We start from the raw sequence: 17,209 nt of genomic DNA on the forward strand, positions 1-17,209 counted from the left end.
GCACTTTGAATGTTTTGTATTTTCAGTATAAGTGGAATGGACCAGTCTCTTTGCTTCCTATGAACAATCTGCATTTCTTAACTTTCTGAAATGTGCTACACAGTATGAAAATTACACTTGTTAAGAGGAGCTCACCATTTGGCCTTGTATCACCTGCTTTGCAATACTATATTAATGCAATTGTTATTAAAGAAGCTCCACTCTGAAAATAATAAATACAGAGCATCAAAACAGTGTAATTACCTGAAAATACATGAAAATGATATAACTTACTTTGAGATATTTTTGAACAGAGCATATTTGGAAACACATATCTCTAAGGTATTTTGGATTATGTTGAAATAATTTTCTTGTGGTGGAAGAGTGTTAGGTTCTTCTTTATTAGTAGTATGTAGGTATGCAGTTATGGCACAGAAGACTTGCTGTCTGCTTTAAGACCTGTGTGAAATGGTTTTGTGGACAATCTAGACATCCTGAAACTGCAAATCAACAGGGAACTAAAACGGCTGATTTTTCTGCATTCATGGCTAATATTATCCTGCCTCCGAGCTTGTCTTTGCATTAAGCGATAGACTAACTAAACAAGTTTGGTTAATTTGCCACGTATGATTGTTGAGCTGGGTCACAAACTCCACTTTCTCCCCCCTCCTCCAGGGTACAGACAGGAAGGTGTTTCATCCATTTTCAATATTTAGTCACTCATTTATTCTTGTTTTCCTCCCTCCTGACTAGAGAGAGGTTCTGTGTAAGTAAGTTTAGTAACCCTGAAGTCTTATGGTCTGAGATCTGAAGATACTGGTTTTGTGTTAGCAAGGTCTGTAGTTGTGACCAGGGGTTTTTGGGTTTTTTTTTGGTTGGTTGGTTTTGGTCATTTATCCTTGCCAAAAAATGTTACTTTTTTTTCTCGACTAGTTAAATTCACTGTGTACATAGCTGCAACACTAATATTTTGCTGCTTTTGATTTTTCTAGGGCGCCAATGCCTCAGCTTTGGAGAAAGAGATTGGTCCAGAACAATTTCCAGTCAATGAGCACTATTTTGGTTTGGTTAATGTAAGTTTCAGTCCATAACCTCATTGCTTTGAAATGCCACCAGTGGATTTGTTAAATTACAAGACTGCGACTGAGTAAATAATTAAAACACTGAAAGATATGATCAGTGAATATACATACTTACTGAAATGTGTTCCAATATTCAATGTATTTGTTGAAATATGCTACTGAAATAATTGTCGAAATTGGACTGTGTATTTAATACTTTGTTTCTTTTTACTAATTGTTCAGTATTTTTTAAATCACTTTCTTGCTATTAAAATGTATAAGTAAAAAAAAAAAAAAAAGCTGTTTAAAATATGTAGGTTGTATTTCATCATATGCCAATCTAAGTGAATAAATACAGTACCAGAAAAAAATCTGTGAAAGACTGTTGATGATATGAAGTGTTCACATCTGGTATTTGTATTAAGATTTAAAAAAAATGCTCAGCCCAAAGGGGAAAGCAATGGTGGAAGAACATACTGAATTGTTGGAGTCAATTGTTAGTTTGAAGGAATAATTGAAATTTTAATTTCTGGTATTACCCATGAAAAGTATATCTTATTAGAAATTGTGTTATTCTGAAATGAAATATTAAATGATTTTCTTTATTGGGGCTTCAGAAAGTACATATTTAAACCAAATTAATTTATCAAAAGCTATCGTCTTGCATTTCTTAATGAAGCTAATTACTTCTAATGCTGTCCTGCTACTATAACATATGTCTCTACCTCTAGGTTCTTAGCACTGACATGGTTCAAGAGTCTGCAGTCCAAGTATACACTGTACAGTCAGTAAACACTCTTACTGATAAGCTGACTTACGTGCATCTCAAATGCCATGACTTAAATTAGTAATTTTTTCCCTTTCTCATTGAAGTTAAAATACCTTCAAAATGATGCGTTGTTTCTCTGAAAAGAGGAAATGCAGTAGTTTAACTGTTAATACTTGTTAGTTCTGTAGCAGTGCTTAGGCTTTCCATCAAAGCTGTTCTTGTCTTTTCTCAAATCTGTTACTCTGTTGACAGGTAACCTGTTTTCCTAATTTCTTGTCCAAGTCCAGAGAGGATTTAAGACTTAACAGTAAAGTTGTATTGTACGCCTAATCTTGAAGTTTTACATATTTTGTACCCTTAAGAAAAGTTTCAGTAAAGGACAATCTTCCTAATATATAATGAATATCAACAAATTCTGGCTTTCTGTAGTCCAGAGGGAGTAGGGAATTTGAGGGGAGATCTGTCTTTAAGTCATTGCCCTCAACCATACACATAAGAGGCAGGCATCTAAGGTATCTCAGAGTGCTCTTAACTTTCTGTGTAGTACAGGAATGTTGCTTATTTTAGCTTCAAACAATTAAGTTTTATGGACCAAAATTGTTTGAATTGTACCAAATAGTGAAATGGGATTCTGTTACATCTGTGGCACACTGGTGCTGTGTTTTTCAGGTACAATGGTTGGCTAAGGAAATTCAGTCATATTGTTGCTTGGATGGTTTTCAGATCTGTTATACACAGTATGTATATGCCATAAATGTGTAATAAGCTTGCAGAATTTAAATCTATCAGGAAAAGGAAAGGTAGTGACTTCTTCATTAGCAAACTATGGCCAGTGGCCTTAAGGAAGAATGACAGAGCTAATGATAATTAGAAGAAATATTAGATAATTAGATAATAAATTAAGAGTACTATTAGATTGAGAAGTGATAGAAATCACAGTTTTTGCCTTCATTGATTTCTCTAATTGTTTTATAGCAATTACAATAAGTTGAACTCTTAGAGGTTCATTAACATTTACTGCTAAATTTTTCTGATTTGTTTATCGATTTTGTTTGTCCTAACTTTGTCCAGAGTAATGGAAAAAATGGAGATAATGTGGAAATCAATAGCTCTCTTCTAACTGTGTGATGGCTAGCCATTTAAGATGTCTGGAATGCGGGACAGGGTTTTAGATAAAGATGACAATTCTGAAATAGAGATCTGTCAATGATGAATTTAGTGTTTATCCAGAGGTAGTGTAAAAGAAGAGGAGGTAGAAGCCCTATCTTATCTCCTCTCCAGCTTTGTGGCGGAATCTAGGGATTATTCAGAGGATGTGCTGAAAGAACAATTTGAGAGGTAAAAGAATGAAGAAAGGGCAATTATGGGAAGCATATGGAAGACCAGACGGTTGATGGGATGTTTGATTCTGTCAATGAAAGCTCTAAATGGAAAATTCATCTTAGGCTTGAAAGGACAATACCATTCACTAAATCAGCAGGAAATATTTAAGATACATGGTAAGTCAAAAATGTTAGTAGTATGATGTCCCACGCACATGGACAATCAGGAACATCAAGTCTGCCTATCATTCTTCTTTCCCTCTACAGTGTAGTAATGCAAACTAATTAAATCTATGTGCTTCACAAATTAAATCAATGATTTTATCCAATGAGTATGAAATAATGAACATTTTTAATCTCATAAGAGCTACTCTGGTAGCTCTTCAGCAGTTTACCAGACTTCTAGAGCAGAAAGTTTGGTTATTCAGTCTCTTGCAATGGATCTATGTGTTTTGAAGAAATCCTGTTTATTGGCGTGGCCCATTGCAACAAATAAAAGTTGTCAGAGCTGCCAACGCATGAGAACTGGGAGGAATCATAGTGCTGCACAAAGGCAGTGTTCTAAGCAGATCTAAGTTCTTGTAGATCTCGTTTGGTTTTGTAGAGCTGTGGGGTTCAACAACCAAGTTTCTTCCCAGTTGTATGTTGCGTCAGAAGAGTGAACTATAAGGCTATAAGCCTTAGTGAGTGTGTGGCGTTTTTGTTGCAACTTTCCCGATTGTCTCGATTTTTTTTTTTTTATTTCCACACAGGTTCAAGTGTTGAAACTTTGATTTAGGAATTAAAAAAAAAGATGTGTGTGGGAAACATACAGAGTGCAGTGTTTTTGTGAAAGGAAATAATCTCATTTCTCAGGATTTAGAACAGAAGAACAATATGAACTGAAAAAAAGAGCAAATTTGGATTTTTACTCTTCTTAGATATGCACATCTTAAGGTGATCCTCACAGAAACAAGGAGGCAAGCAGTAAACCAGTTGAAAACATAGATTAAAATAACTCTACTCTATATAGTCTCTGTTACCTTCCCCTGAATGAGATAGAGGAGTTTCAGTAGCCTGTACAGCTTGACAGTTAAAGATACAAAATTACAGTTGCGGTCTTTCTTAGAGTTTTATACTGTTATTCTGAGGCAGACTGAACAAGCGTTTCATTTTCCTACAATTATATTTTGAATAAAGCTAGCTAATTTCTCAAACTAGCTAAATATCCTTCTTGTTTTGAATAGTTTAATGGGCTTCCACTGCTGTGTATTTTCATATTTCAGAGTGGTGTTGGAGTGTTTACACTGTCACTACAAAACATACAGATTAGGGTGGCAAACTTCTTATTATACAGTGCAGTGCGTGCACATCTTCTTACAAGTGTTATGCTTCTGAGGCAGTGCTAACTGTCAAGTGAGGGGAGAAGGAAGGCATCTGTCGGCCAGGTTAGCAGGAGAGCTCTGCCTTGAAGAAGCAGAATTAAAAAGCCAAGTATAGGTGTTCAGCAGGAGGCAGGAGGATGGGGAGACTAGAGCAAGGTCTTGGTGTTTTCTAAATGAGAAGTGTGCTTTTGTACTGGAGTCAAAGATGGGAAGTAAAGCAACTATGGTGGTAAAACCAGCATTTATTCGTATAACAAATTCCTTATTTGCTTAGTCTAGAAACCTCCCCACCTTTTCCCCCTTGTTGTTTAGTACATGTGCCATTATAATTTTTTAATGATTGAAAGCTTTTATTTTAAAAAGAGTTTAGGTTTTCAAGTGGAGATTGATGCTTTAGATATAAAACAAACATGAACTAATTACAGTTTCTTCAGGAGTTTGTTTTCAAACTCTTCTATTGCCTACTGTCTTTCTGAATTTGGTTGAAGAAAACCTTTTATGAACTTAATCTGCTTGCTTTTATTTCATATCCACAGGCATGTAGGTTAACATACATTCATATTAAATTAATCTCCTGAATTTTGCTCAGTGTTCTGAGTACTCTGTTGCTTCATATTGTGGTCGTCTCTCACTGCATGTTTGCCATTCCAATTAATTTCTCATCAGACTGTTTGTTTTTAAAATGGGAATGTTATGAAATTTCTAATTTGCTGCCTTTTCATCTTTTGACACTTGGTGTAGAAATTTTAGCACTTTTCCCATTTGATTTCATTTTAAGAATGTTCTTAACGTTTTAATGTAGTTCTTCTTTTATGGCTATTTCTAATTAGAAACTCCTAAATAGTTAGCTTAAAATATTAAATGTTTTGGCATAAACTACTGTGTGATTTCATCTGCTTCCTTTAAGGAAAAAAGCCCTGGTTTTCCTCTTAAGTTCATTGACCTACCTGAGTGCAGATTTGGACCACAAGGAAGCTAATATAAGCATTTTCCCTAGCTTAAAGAAGTAAAAATAACGGGCGTTAATTTCCTCGCTTTTTAATATGGAGATCTTAAGACTTAGAATCATAGAATCATAGAATTGTTAAGGTTGGAAAGGACCTCTGAGATCATTGAGTCCAACCTGTTAATATCTTTTAATATATCCAACTTGTTAATACCTTTTTATTTTAAAATACACTTCTTACTCATTCTTTGAGTGTGTCTTGGGTATTTAGAAAGTAGTTCTTCATATTTCATTAATTCAAAATGAAGGAAAACAATTTACTTTCCAGTTTTCTGATTAAATTGTGGGGTGATCTTGTTTGTCATTGTCTTAATTGGGAGAGAGCAAAAACCAGTTACTCCCCTGTTATTCCTAAGATGTAAAAGCTTTTTGTTCTTTTTCTGTGTTGAAAGAACCTGCTCTTAAAATATCTCTAAATGAACTCGGTTTGCTATACAACAGGCTCTCCATCACAATTTGCTACCCATATATGGTACTATCTTTATAGAAAACATAAATACGAACGTAATTTTCACATTTTACAGCATGTGTGTAGCAGGTACAGGCTTCAATTTGCAGGTTGAGTGACTGCAGCTGAAAGGTTGGATTACTTGCTGAGGGCCTTATAACGATTTTTCTCACACTTTCAGTGTTAGATAATAGGTTTCACTGGAGGAGGGCAGCATAGAATGAGAGTGGCTCTATCCACTGACAGCTCATGGTGCCTTCTCAGAGGTGATGGGGAGGTTTGCAGTGTTGGGGTGAGCTGGAGACAGTGTCAGCGATCGCAAGACTCAAGTGCCTAAGAACTGGAAGGAGTCTGGGGAAGAGGGACATCTGGAGTGTCGTGGTACAAAGGGGGTTACGGATGCTTTTCTAGCTGCCCCGTTTCAATTCAGTGACCTGCCTCCTTCAAAATGCGCGCGTCCAAATTGTGCATTCTTTTCCTTTCAGTCTCGATTTGAAACTACCACCTGTGCCATAGCTTTGAATCCTAAACAAGCCACGTTGCAATCTTTTAAGAAAGCTCCTGAATGCCAATCCTGTCACCCTGAAAAGAGAACTGAAAACGTAGGAACAGGTTAAAGCAGTTATTTCTGACTTTGATCACAACTAATAAGATTTGGAGAATCCAATTTCTGAAGTGTCTGAGAAGCTCTCAATTTACAGCTGAATTTCTTCACAGTACAAGGTCATGCTGTGCCTGTTCTTTACTGTTGTGGCTGACTTGTGGTAGATGGATAGATATTTTTACCTGGGCATATTTTGGGAGCTGTGAAATTGGTGGTATTTGTTGAACGTTTTGACCCAAGTAAATGCAAAATATTACTAATAAATTAAATTCAGGAGTGAGGCAGTGCTATATAGTATTGTTCGAATTTACCTAGGTGTTTCTTGCATTTACTTAACAGTGTATGTGTTAATCCTTTGCGAAACAGAAATATGCTTTACTGTCTTAAAGTCAGGAAGAAATGAGTTGCAGAAAATTTGCGCCTGCTTATGCATTCTCTTATACTTTGGATTTAATTTTTAAATTTTTTTATTTTTAATTAATCTCTACAGTAATACAATGCAAGCTAATAAATCTCTCTCTTCTTTTATAGTTTGGGAATACATGCTACTGCAATTCAGTTCTTCAGGCACTTTATTTTTGTCGGCCATTTCGAGACAAAGTCTTAGCATACAAGAGTCAACCAAGAAAAAAAGAGAATCTCCTTACGTGCTTAGCTGATCTCTTCCACAGTATAGCCACGCAGAAGAAAAAAGTTGGAGTAATACCTCCCAAGAAATTTATAACAAGATTACGAAAAGAAAATGGTAACTTTTTTTTCTTTTTGTTGCGTAATAATAATAGCAATTATTATTTAATTCTGAAGTTGACATAGTGGAATACCTACGTATCTGTTACGCATGGGAAGTGTTCTTGGTTCTGCAGTATAGAGAAGAAGTGACCCTAGAACAAAGGTGTAACCTTGGAGCCGTTTTGAGAGAGAATCCTTGTCTGTCTCTCTTCATGTAGAACGGAGTGTATTGTCAGTGGCTGCTTATGAAATTGCTTGCTAATTTTGCCTCTCTATGAATTGTATTTTTATAATCAAAATTCACTGTAAAGCTTTTGTTCTGTGTTTAAAAAAACCTTACTCCCTGAATGCAGGAATCAGTCTCCCAAACTGAGCATGTAGAAAGGACGTTAAAGACTTCCCTTCAAGAATGCAGCTTAAAAACCCACAAATTTTTAAATTCATTTAGAATTTATGCAATACTTAGCTTGACCTGCTTTTTAAAGGATTAATGAATTTTAAAATCACTAAGTAATTTTGGCTATTTTTTTTTATTGTAATTGATATCCTAAATTTCAAGAGATTTCCAGAGATTTTTAACATTACTTGACTCTTATCTGCCAATTGGTAAAAATGTTTTAGAAAATAATTCAGTGTTAAAATATAAATGAAACCTTGTAATATACTACTCAATTTGGATATGCTTTTATAAAAACATAACATAAAATTTTTCTAAAAAATAGCCACTAGATTTAAATAAACTGTATGAGGTACGATATTTAACACTGCTGCAATAGACATGTTCATACTGTTGTAATCTCTCCAAGACTGTGTATGCAGACTAAAAAAGTGTTTAAGTGTTATGATGACCATCTCTGTAGTAAAAGCAAGAAATAAAATATTATGGCATTCCTAATTTGAAGTGACACCTCCAGCAAATGCACACCATGAGTTGTAATAATATTGTTAAAAAAAAGCTCTCAGGTAATGTACAATCTCTTACATATGCAGAATAGAAAACTGTGATTCAATTCTTTTGTAAGTATACTGGAGTAAGTGTGCTTGTATGTTGATGCATTTACAGAAATAGTTCATTATGTCAGTGAATGTTGACTAACTGTGACAAATGTGGAGAATGGATTCAAATGGAAAGCACAAAGTAAACCACAGGAGCCATTAAGTTCTTTTTAGAAAGTGTTCTTTTTAATGCTTAATTATGTCATGACACTAAAATTCTAAGCAGAGGGCGGCAATTGGAAAATCTTCATTAGAGAAATCAGATGTGAAAGTTCAGCTCTTGCTGGCTTTTGGGGTCTCTTAATAACGATACTCTCACCTTTTCTACAAATAAATGGCTAAATTGTCAGGCAGTGATTACATGGACATCATATATGCTATTAAGTGCTTATTGTAAAGGTATACAAGTTTGAGCTTTAAAGAAGAGTTAAAGAATCAGGTAGGTATGCAACACCGATCTATATTCTATTCCAGTCAGTATCCAGCTATACCAGGGTGATGACTGCGAACATAATCTTAATGTATTCCAGACTGTAATGCTGCTATTCTATCTTTATTTTCAAAGTCTGAATACAACATACATGTATTAATGACCTTAAAGCTTAACTGGCTGGGAAGCAGCTGTTGAAGTCAGCTGAAGGTATACTGTTACACTCGCTTAAATTTCTTCTAATCATAAAATGAATAATGTGTAGCTTTCATTCTGTTGTATTTAATGCTCATCTACTGAAGGGCACATAGCCGTGAGAGGTCCGTGATGTACCACTCTGAAGAATCTCTGAAGTGTTTTACCTCAAGAGACTTGTAGCTCTTGTTCTGCCTTGACTTACTTGATTAAATAAAGACGTTGCAGTTGGCTAGATTCAGAGTTGAGCTTACTTCTCAAAAATAGTGTAGTAGTTCATTAAATAAACTACTTGGTTCATACTCTTGGCTGACCTATTGCACTACTTAACCTCTCCAAATAATCTAGATTAGCATCAAATTCCTCCCTACTTTACTAATAACTCAGGATTTTTTTTTTCTCTTTGAAGTTTACTCCTGAATGCCATCAAGTGAATGATAGTAAAGCTTCCATGTGGTCTCTATATGCGCTTCAAAACTTAAGCTTCACTGAGTATCTTCTTCATTCATCTTTCCAGTCCTGGGAACTATCCCTCCACTGAAGGCCAGTCTCTTAGTATATTCTTGGTGTGGTGGGTTGACCCTCGTTGGACGCCAGATGCCCACCAAAGCTGCTCTATCACTCCCCTCCTCAGCTGGACAGGGGAGAGAAAATATAATGAAAAGGCTCTTGTGTTGACATAATGGCAGGGAGAGATCATTCACGAATTACCATCACGGGCAAAACAGACTCAATTTGGGGAAAAATTAATTTAATTTATTGCCAATTGAATCAGACCTCCATGGGCTGCAGGGGGACAGCCTGCCTCACCATGGTCTTCACCACGGGCTGCAGGAGAATCTGCTCCAGCGCCTGGAGCACCTCCTCCCCCTCCTTCTTCACTGGCCTTGGTGTCTGCAGGGTTGTTCCTCTCACATATTCTCACTCCCCCCTCCAACTGCAATTGCGCAGGGTTTTTTTTCCCCCTTCTTCAATATGTTATCCCAGAGGTGCTACCACCGTCGCTGATGGCCGCTTGGCCAGCGGCGGGTCCGTCTTGGAGCCGGCTGACATTGGCTCTGTCGGGCATGGGGGAAGCTTCCAGCAGCTTCTCACAGAAGCCACCCTTGTAACCCCCCCCACTACCAAAACCTTGCCACAGAAACACAATACACTTGGACTGCAAGCAAATTGCAAGTTATAATTAATTGAAGTAATGGCACATTAAAAGACTTGTATGATACTAGCCAGTGATATAGAATGCTTTTTAAATTGGCAGGTAACTTTCCTTGTAAGAATTCCTGATCAGAGAGAGAAGAATTAACTTAATAAATCTGATTCAATGCCTTTATGGTTTTCTTAGTCCCATTCCTAATGTGAGGATTTGTAGCAGCAGAGGATTTCTCAGGTTGATATCCCAGGGGACTCCAATAAATGATGTTTTCAGGGTAGTACCAGTTTGAACATAAACAAGAGAGTAGATTTGTAAGAAAGAGAGTTCAACTTCATGCTTTAATCTGTATCATTGCTATACATCGCAAGTATGTGCCAGTGAAACTATTCCCCTCCCACTTAATTAATCCTAAAGCTATTATGCTTAGAAATGTTGACAAACTGAGTACATGAAGCGGAAAGCATAGTGAATCCATTATTATCTATCCAACAAGTCCACCAGTAATAAAGGTGCCCACATATACCAACCTCCAGAAGCAATATTTCAGATCTTGAAAGACATCTATTTATTACCTCAAGTCGTAATTTGAAACCTGTTTGCTCTTGCTGTGGCTAGAACTTTAGGCTAATTTGACATGGCTTCTACAAATACTACCTTACTTACAGAGCTTTGAGAAAGGAAACAGTTGTTTAAAAATATCAGTGTCTTTAAGTTTTTGGTCTTAATCTTATTTTCACTGGTAGTATTGATGACACTGTGCTTATGACAGAGCAGCAGTGGACTTAAAACCCTAAAAATGAAAATAAATAAAGCAATATTTTGAGCATTTATTGTTCATGTTCTTCCTGTGATAGAACATATAGACGATGAAATATTTCCTGTCATATGTTCTCTGTTCATTTCTGGAAAATATCAACATGTAGTGCCATTTGAGATGCCCTGTGTTATCCAAGACATCCACCTCAGCTTGGCAGAGATAGCATAAGCCCCTGTAGGAGATCCAACTCACCGTGGACTGTCATCTGGAGGCTGGATGGGATAAGCTGTAACATTCCAGGTGGCACTATGTGTACACCTGTGTTTAGGTAGTTGAATCATGCCCTAGTTTTCTTGCGGAATGGTTTGCTCTTTTGTTAATTCTGATCAGCTGAGAGATTTCTGTGAATGTAAGCTGACTTGCCCTCCCCTCTTCCCACCCCCTGTATTTTTGGCTTAGTCTATGAAGTACGCATTTTGGGTTGGTGGTATATTGTCATGAATGATTCAAGACGTGAAATAAAGACTGGTTTTGAAATTCGACTTCTTTTAAAAACTTTTTTGTAGTATAGCACTAACTGATTAATTAAGAAATCTTCTGTTGTTTTGTCTTGTAGAGCTTTTTGATAACTACATGCAGCAGGATGCACATGAGTTCTTAAACTATCTATTAAATACAATTGCGGATATCTTGCAAGAGGAAAGAAAACAAGAGAAACAAAATGGTCGCCTGCCTAATGGCAACATCGACAATGAAAATAACAGCCCGCCAGACCCAACCTGGGTTCATGAAATCTTTCAGGGAACATTAACTAATGAAACCAGATGTCTTACGTGTGAAACTGTAAGTCCGTATATACTTCGTAAAATGAATTCCCGTGTTTCAGAACTTTGTGTTTCATGATTCATTTATCTCAACAGACTAACATACTAGATTAGTTTCTTTCTTTAGAAATCTTACATTCGTATGAACATTTGCATTTTTTCTCTGTTAGTGAGAAAATTTCAGCAGCTGATGCATGCATTGTAGGAAAAAGCTTTGGGTCAATATTAGGCAAATGCCCAATTGAATTTTTGTCAGTGTGATCATAATCAACTTCAAAGTGTAGATTAGAAAATTCTAAATTGATGTATTCCTAAGAGCAATGAAGCCTGCTACTTTGGGATGTGGAGTTCTTCTCAAATTTAATGTCTTAATAATTTAATGTCATGCTTAGTGATACATTCCATACATAAGTATTCTGCATCAGTTTCCACCGATTTCTAGTTTTTAAATTTAAAGCCATTGAAATCAAGATACTGTGGTTGGCTTTTGGCACTGAGACAGTAGACTGGGGTTCTCAAAGAACATAACTTAATGTGCAGGAAAAGTAATCCTTTCCTAAATGTCTGTCCACAGGAATTCTTCTAATACTAGACCCTGAGAAATAAACTCCTTCTTTGAGTAAGCTATACTAAAATTTTCTTTGATAATAGTTCTACAATAAGAGAAAGCATATATTTCAGAAAAAGTTATAATTGAATTTTTCCTGCTTGAGAAAGAGAAAAAGCAGCACAATTTGAAAATTACAGTAATTCTGTCACGGTCTATACCTTAGATATTGTAAAAAACTAAATGACTGTATTTTTTGTATGAGTCTTCGTACCTATTTTCCTTAACTTAATTAGGTAATGCACATATTTCAGCATGACGTTGGAAAGGAAGAATTAATCAGATTAAATCTATATATTTCACATGTAATTTTCTCCATCCTCTAGAAATAGCCACCTCTCTTTTATTTCAAAGAAAATAGCTTCCTAATGTCATGTGTAACTGCAGACTTCAGTATATCATGGTATTTTGAGTAATTTGGGTGCTGATTTCTAGCTACCATATTTTCTTTCCTGGTAGATTTCCCCTCCCTAATAACTATTTCATGACAACTGTCAATTGCGTCTCTTTTAGCTCCTGAACTGACTTTTTTTCTTCTTGAAACATTAGTTTAGCTTAGTCTCTTAACGACTGACATCATTACCTTTCCTCCCTATGTCATAGTGAATTACGGCTGTCAGGATTTTGATCTAGGTACAGTCCTCAATACAATTTTAAAATGCTGATATGCTCTTTGCCAGCATATTTAATTAGTTTTCAGACCTATCACAATTTTGAGAGTTTTACTAGTATTGCTCAGTTCTGTTTTTCTGTTAGCTAGTGCTGAACAGGATACGCCATGTCTGTTTGCCACTGTGCCTCCTTGGACAGTTGAATTTTAAATTCAGTGTTCTAATACACATTGGTTTTTAGTATATTAGGGCCTTAGTTTTCCAAGCCCTAATAATCTGGAAACTATTTTATCAGCTTCTGTCTATTCATTATATCAGCTTGTGTCTAATTAAAACACAGTGACCTGAAAATGGGCACTTAGAAACACATTTAGACACATTAACTAAGTAATATTACTGTGAATAGTGTCTTATTTTCAAATATAGTGAGCATATATGATTGTTTTAATGTTTATTGGAAGCTTTTGGCATTTAGAGGTTTTCTGTGTTTAGAAATATAACTTAAAATGTCAGGAGTACTTGGATATAACTCATGTAGAAGATTACACAGCAATAGTGGATGAACTAGCGCTTCTTAATGATAAGACAATAACCTTAGCGTATTTTTAATTTAAATTTGGAATTTAACACATACTTAAATATAAAGCATAGTATATCTCTGCTGTAAGTGAGAATGGTCATCTTTTAACTGGCCAAACCTACTCAATGTTCCTAAAATCAACATGGCAAGATTTTATTCCAATTTCAATTGTCCTGATTATAGAAAAGAGCTTCTTTCCAGGACACTCTGTCTCGTTAGCCCATCTTTAAAATAAAAAATGAACTGACTAAAGATTTATCCTTAGTTTAAGTATGGACAGTGGAATTGAAGGAACATAGATATGATTCTTTAACAAAGATTTGTGTCATGGGTCAAGCCACACTATAAAATGAACAAGTTACAAAATGGATTGTAAGTTGTCTTTACATGCTTTTAATGTAATTTCTTGTTATGATGCTTTCCGGCTTCCTTGGTAGAGGCAGTATGATGAAGTGAATGTTACAAATTTTTGTGGCTAATTGATAAAAATGATCTAGAAGTGCATGGTTTTACAGATTTCTCTCAGAATTTAAGGAAAGAGTAACAGTAAACCAGAAAATAATGTAATTGGCTTCATTAAGATTAAATTCGAAGCGGCTAAATGTGGACAGTACTTCTACAGAGAAAAATAGGAAATTGTCTTGGGTCAAAAGCACCAAACATGTGGATAATGCTTTTCTCCAGCTGATGGTCTTGTTCTTGTGCTCAAATGACTCTACAAGGTATAAAATTCTTTGGCTCAATTCTACTTTGGACTGAGAGAAGGCAATAAGGAAAATCTCAGTGGTCTCTTCTTACAGGAGTACTATAGAAACCTTAACTGTGCCCTACTTTATTTTTTCTCTTTTTTTTTTGAAACCAACATAAATCATGCCCTTTGTTTCAGTTTCATTTAAAAATAGTTTCTGTCTTAGCACACATGGGAGCCTACAGTTGCAAAAGCTTTTTTGTCAGTGAGCTGACTCACATTGCTAGTGAAATTCCAAACTGAAAGAAATACAGATTCCATGAGTGTTAGCCTTCTGAATTTTCTGTTCTGTGTGGCACTGGTTGTCAGAGTACAGCTGAGCTGTTTGAGTGCCGGTTATGTCCTTGATGTGAGAACAACACACCATCACCTTTAGCCAGAATGTTGGAACACCCAAATTCTTCACTATTATTCAGGTGCTCCTGTTAGGAGCACTCAGATGGCTTTTTGAACACATCAGGGCTTGAATCTGCAAGTGATGAGGTTTTCTGACCATGTCCATCTTCATTTCATTCTATAGGTGATTGAAATATATAGCATTGGTGACTTCAGTCTAAGGAACTTAGTGATGTTTATTTGAAACAGAGCCTCTGCAGAAGGTGGGGGGAGCTGGTTAGAGTGGAGGGTGACTTTTTAATAATTTTTCTTTTTTTTTTTTAATTAAAACTGTATGAGCTAATGTTGGAAAGAAAAAGGACTGTTCAAATACTAATGTTCAAAAAATCTTGAAAATTAGGAATAGTAATTTCTAAATTATCAACATAGATGGAAAAAATCCACTTGGCTGTTCTTTCAACAAAGCCTTTAATGGTTCCTCATGATCCTAAGTGCACAATGGACTGGGTAAGCTGAGAGAGGTTCTTTAAGGCAGTATTATCACTAAGTATGGAAGAATTCCTTTTGCAAACTTCTGGTTTCAGTACCAATCTCTTTTTAACCAAGTACAACACATCCCTTTCCTCTTCTCCTTCTATCCCCGCCCTTACAGCTTCTGCGTGGGATAAAGCTGACTGTGAAATGTTTATTGTTTCATGGAGTTTTCTTTGATTAGACCAAGAGAGGAAGAATTATCTAATTGCATGTCTGAATAACACTGATCACATGACTCCTTAATTCCAGCTGTCCTAGCTGAAGACTGCAGTGGAGTATTTTCTAGAACTGATTTTTTTTTTCCTGAGCCGTTCTTAAGCCCTAGGGTAAGATGATTTCCACCAGAGTTCTTAGTGTTATAAACTCAAGTTTGATAATTCCAAAAGTGGTTTGCAATGGGATATTTTGAAGAATTGTCCACACAACTTTACAAATTTATTTTTATTCTGAGTTGAAAAGGGAACATAAATCTCATATGTTTTAAAGATCAGTTTACATTAGTTCTCCTATAGTTGTTTAACTTTTCCTGCTTTCAATCAAGAAACTGCAGCCAGGGATCTTTTCTAAAAGCATTTACTTTTGTACCTAGGAGTCATAAAAGGCAGAGGACATTCTCATCAGTGGCATTGAGTATCTCTAAATACAGAGAGGAAACACTAGCAGACAAAAGTTAAGGTTGCAGATTGCTATTTCCTAAACCTTTTAATGACACAGTTCATTTTTAGGGCAGTTGTGGATTTCATCCATCACCGTTTTTCAGGATTTGTGATGGAATTTATTCTCTGCTTCTAGGGTTTTCTTTTTTACTTTAATTGTTATTCTTGCATTTTTGTAAGAAATGGCTATGCACTATTCTGCCTCTATCAGACCAAGTCCCACGCTCTCATTTACCAACAAATTTGCTATCTGCTGCTCATTTAAGAGTATGAATCTAGCCAGGAAGAGGATGCAAAATATTTGTGCTCTTTATTAGGGACACTATGATATGCAAATACATAACTTTCAGTTGGAGGGAATCATAGGGGAAGAACAGAGGTGAGAGTACTAAACAGAAGAATCCCAGTGATTGTATTCTTTTGGAAAGAGTGAGGTGTAGAAGGAATATGGCATTTATATTGTTAAGCTGAAATCACAGCATAATGACAGCTGGCATTATATACCCCCACAGACACATATACGCTTCCCTCTTCCTCTTTCTGAACAAAATCAGAAACAGAGATCTAGCACATCTCTGAAATAGAAAGGCCACTTGTAACAATTTTTAAAAGGCTGTTGTAAGGTAAAAGATGCATTCTGTCAATAGAAAATGGTACTGAAACACTGAGGTAAATTAGTATAACTAGTTTTAACTATAATCTATTGGGTTTTTTTTTCCTGCAGATAAGCAGCAAAGATGAAGATTTCTTAGACCTTTCAGTTGATGTGGAGCAGAATACTTCAATCACTCATTGTTTAAGGTAGATGGAAAAATCTGAGTTTTCATAATTTGTCTTTTATCTGTTACCTAGAAAGCAGGAAGTAGAACTAAAAGCTCACAAGCTTAGCAAATTTTAGCTTATGTAGACTTAAGAGTATAAAATTATGTTTATATTGTACATGTTTATATGTGTATTTCAGACAAGAAACTAGTATCTATAGCATTTCTTTTTTTTTTTTTTTTTAATTCAGGGGTTTCAGCAATACAGAAACTCTGTGCAGTGAATACAAATATTACTGTGAAGAATGTCGCAGTAAGCAAGAAGCACATAAAAGGTACATCAGACTCAAGGAGGGAAAAAAATAACCCATGCATTTCCTGAAAATACTCTTGTATTTCCTTGTGTGTGCGTGTATGAAGCAAGGGGAGAACATTCTTTTTCCCTTAATTTTTCTCACTCTTCTTCCACTTAAGAGTAGCTCGGTTGCATTCCTCTTGCTTGAATTCAATGAGCCTACATCCATGAGTAATGAGAATCCATGTAGAGCGTTTGGGGACTCCTTTGATCATTATTTATTTTGCGAACAACAAAAAGAATGGTCTTAAGACCAAAAATAAGTTAAAAAGACAAGTTAAAACAAACTGCCAGTGACTAATCAAAGATTATGAGTAATGACGAAAAGTCACTGATTTCATGTGACTTTTTAAACTTGGTTTTGTCTTGATAATAAAATATTTT

The 17,209-nt window shown here is 35.7% G+C and overlaps 1 protein-coding gene across 5 annotated transcripts in view; it reads left to right on the top strand.

Moving 5' to 3' along the window:
* The window catches only part of USP12 (ubiquitin specific peptidase 12), a 47,020-nt gene that overhangs the window by 12,725 nt on the left and 17,086 nt on the right, over positions 1 to 17,209 (top strand). For all 5 annotated transcript variants that reach the window (XR_015704681.1, XM_087757203.1, XM_087757205.1 and 2 more), the window contains 5 exons: positions 972 to 1,052; positions 7,085 to 7,298; positions 11,430 to 11,656; positions 16,434 to 16,510; positions 16,722 to 16,805. Coding sequence is in view for 4 of the 5 variants with exons in the window: in XM_087757203.1 (XP_087613329.1) it covers positions 972 to 1,052; positions 7,085 to 7,298; positions 11,430 to 11,656; positions 16,434 to 16,510; positions 16,722 to 16,805 (683 nt within the window). In the remaining variant the exon portion in view is untranslated. The remainder of the gene's footprint in view (positions 1 to 971; positions 1,053 to 7,084; positions 7,299 to 11,429; positions 11,657 to 16,433; positions 16,511 to 16,721; positions 16,806 to 17,209) is intronic.

Source organism: Nipponia nippon, unplaced genomic scaffold, assembly GCF_047370975.1.
Source record: "Nipponia nippon isolate SJK-2023a ecotype South Korea unplaced genomic scaffold, ASM4737097v1 scaffold_2, whole genome shotgun sequence".
NCBI classification, from domain to species: Eukaryota; Metazoa; Chordata; class Aves; order Pelecaniformes; family Threskiornithidae; genus Nipponia; species Nipponia nippon.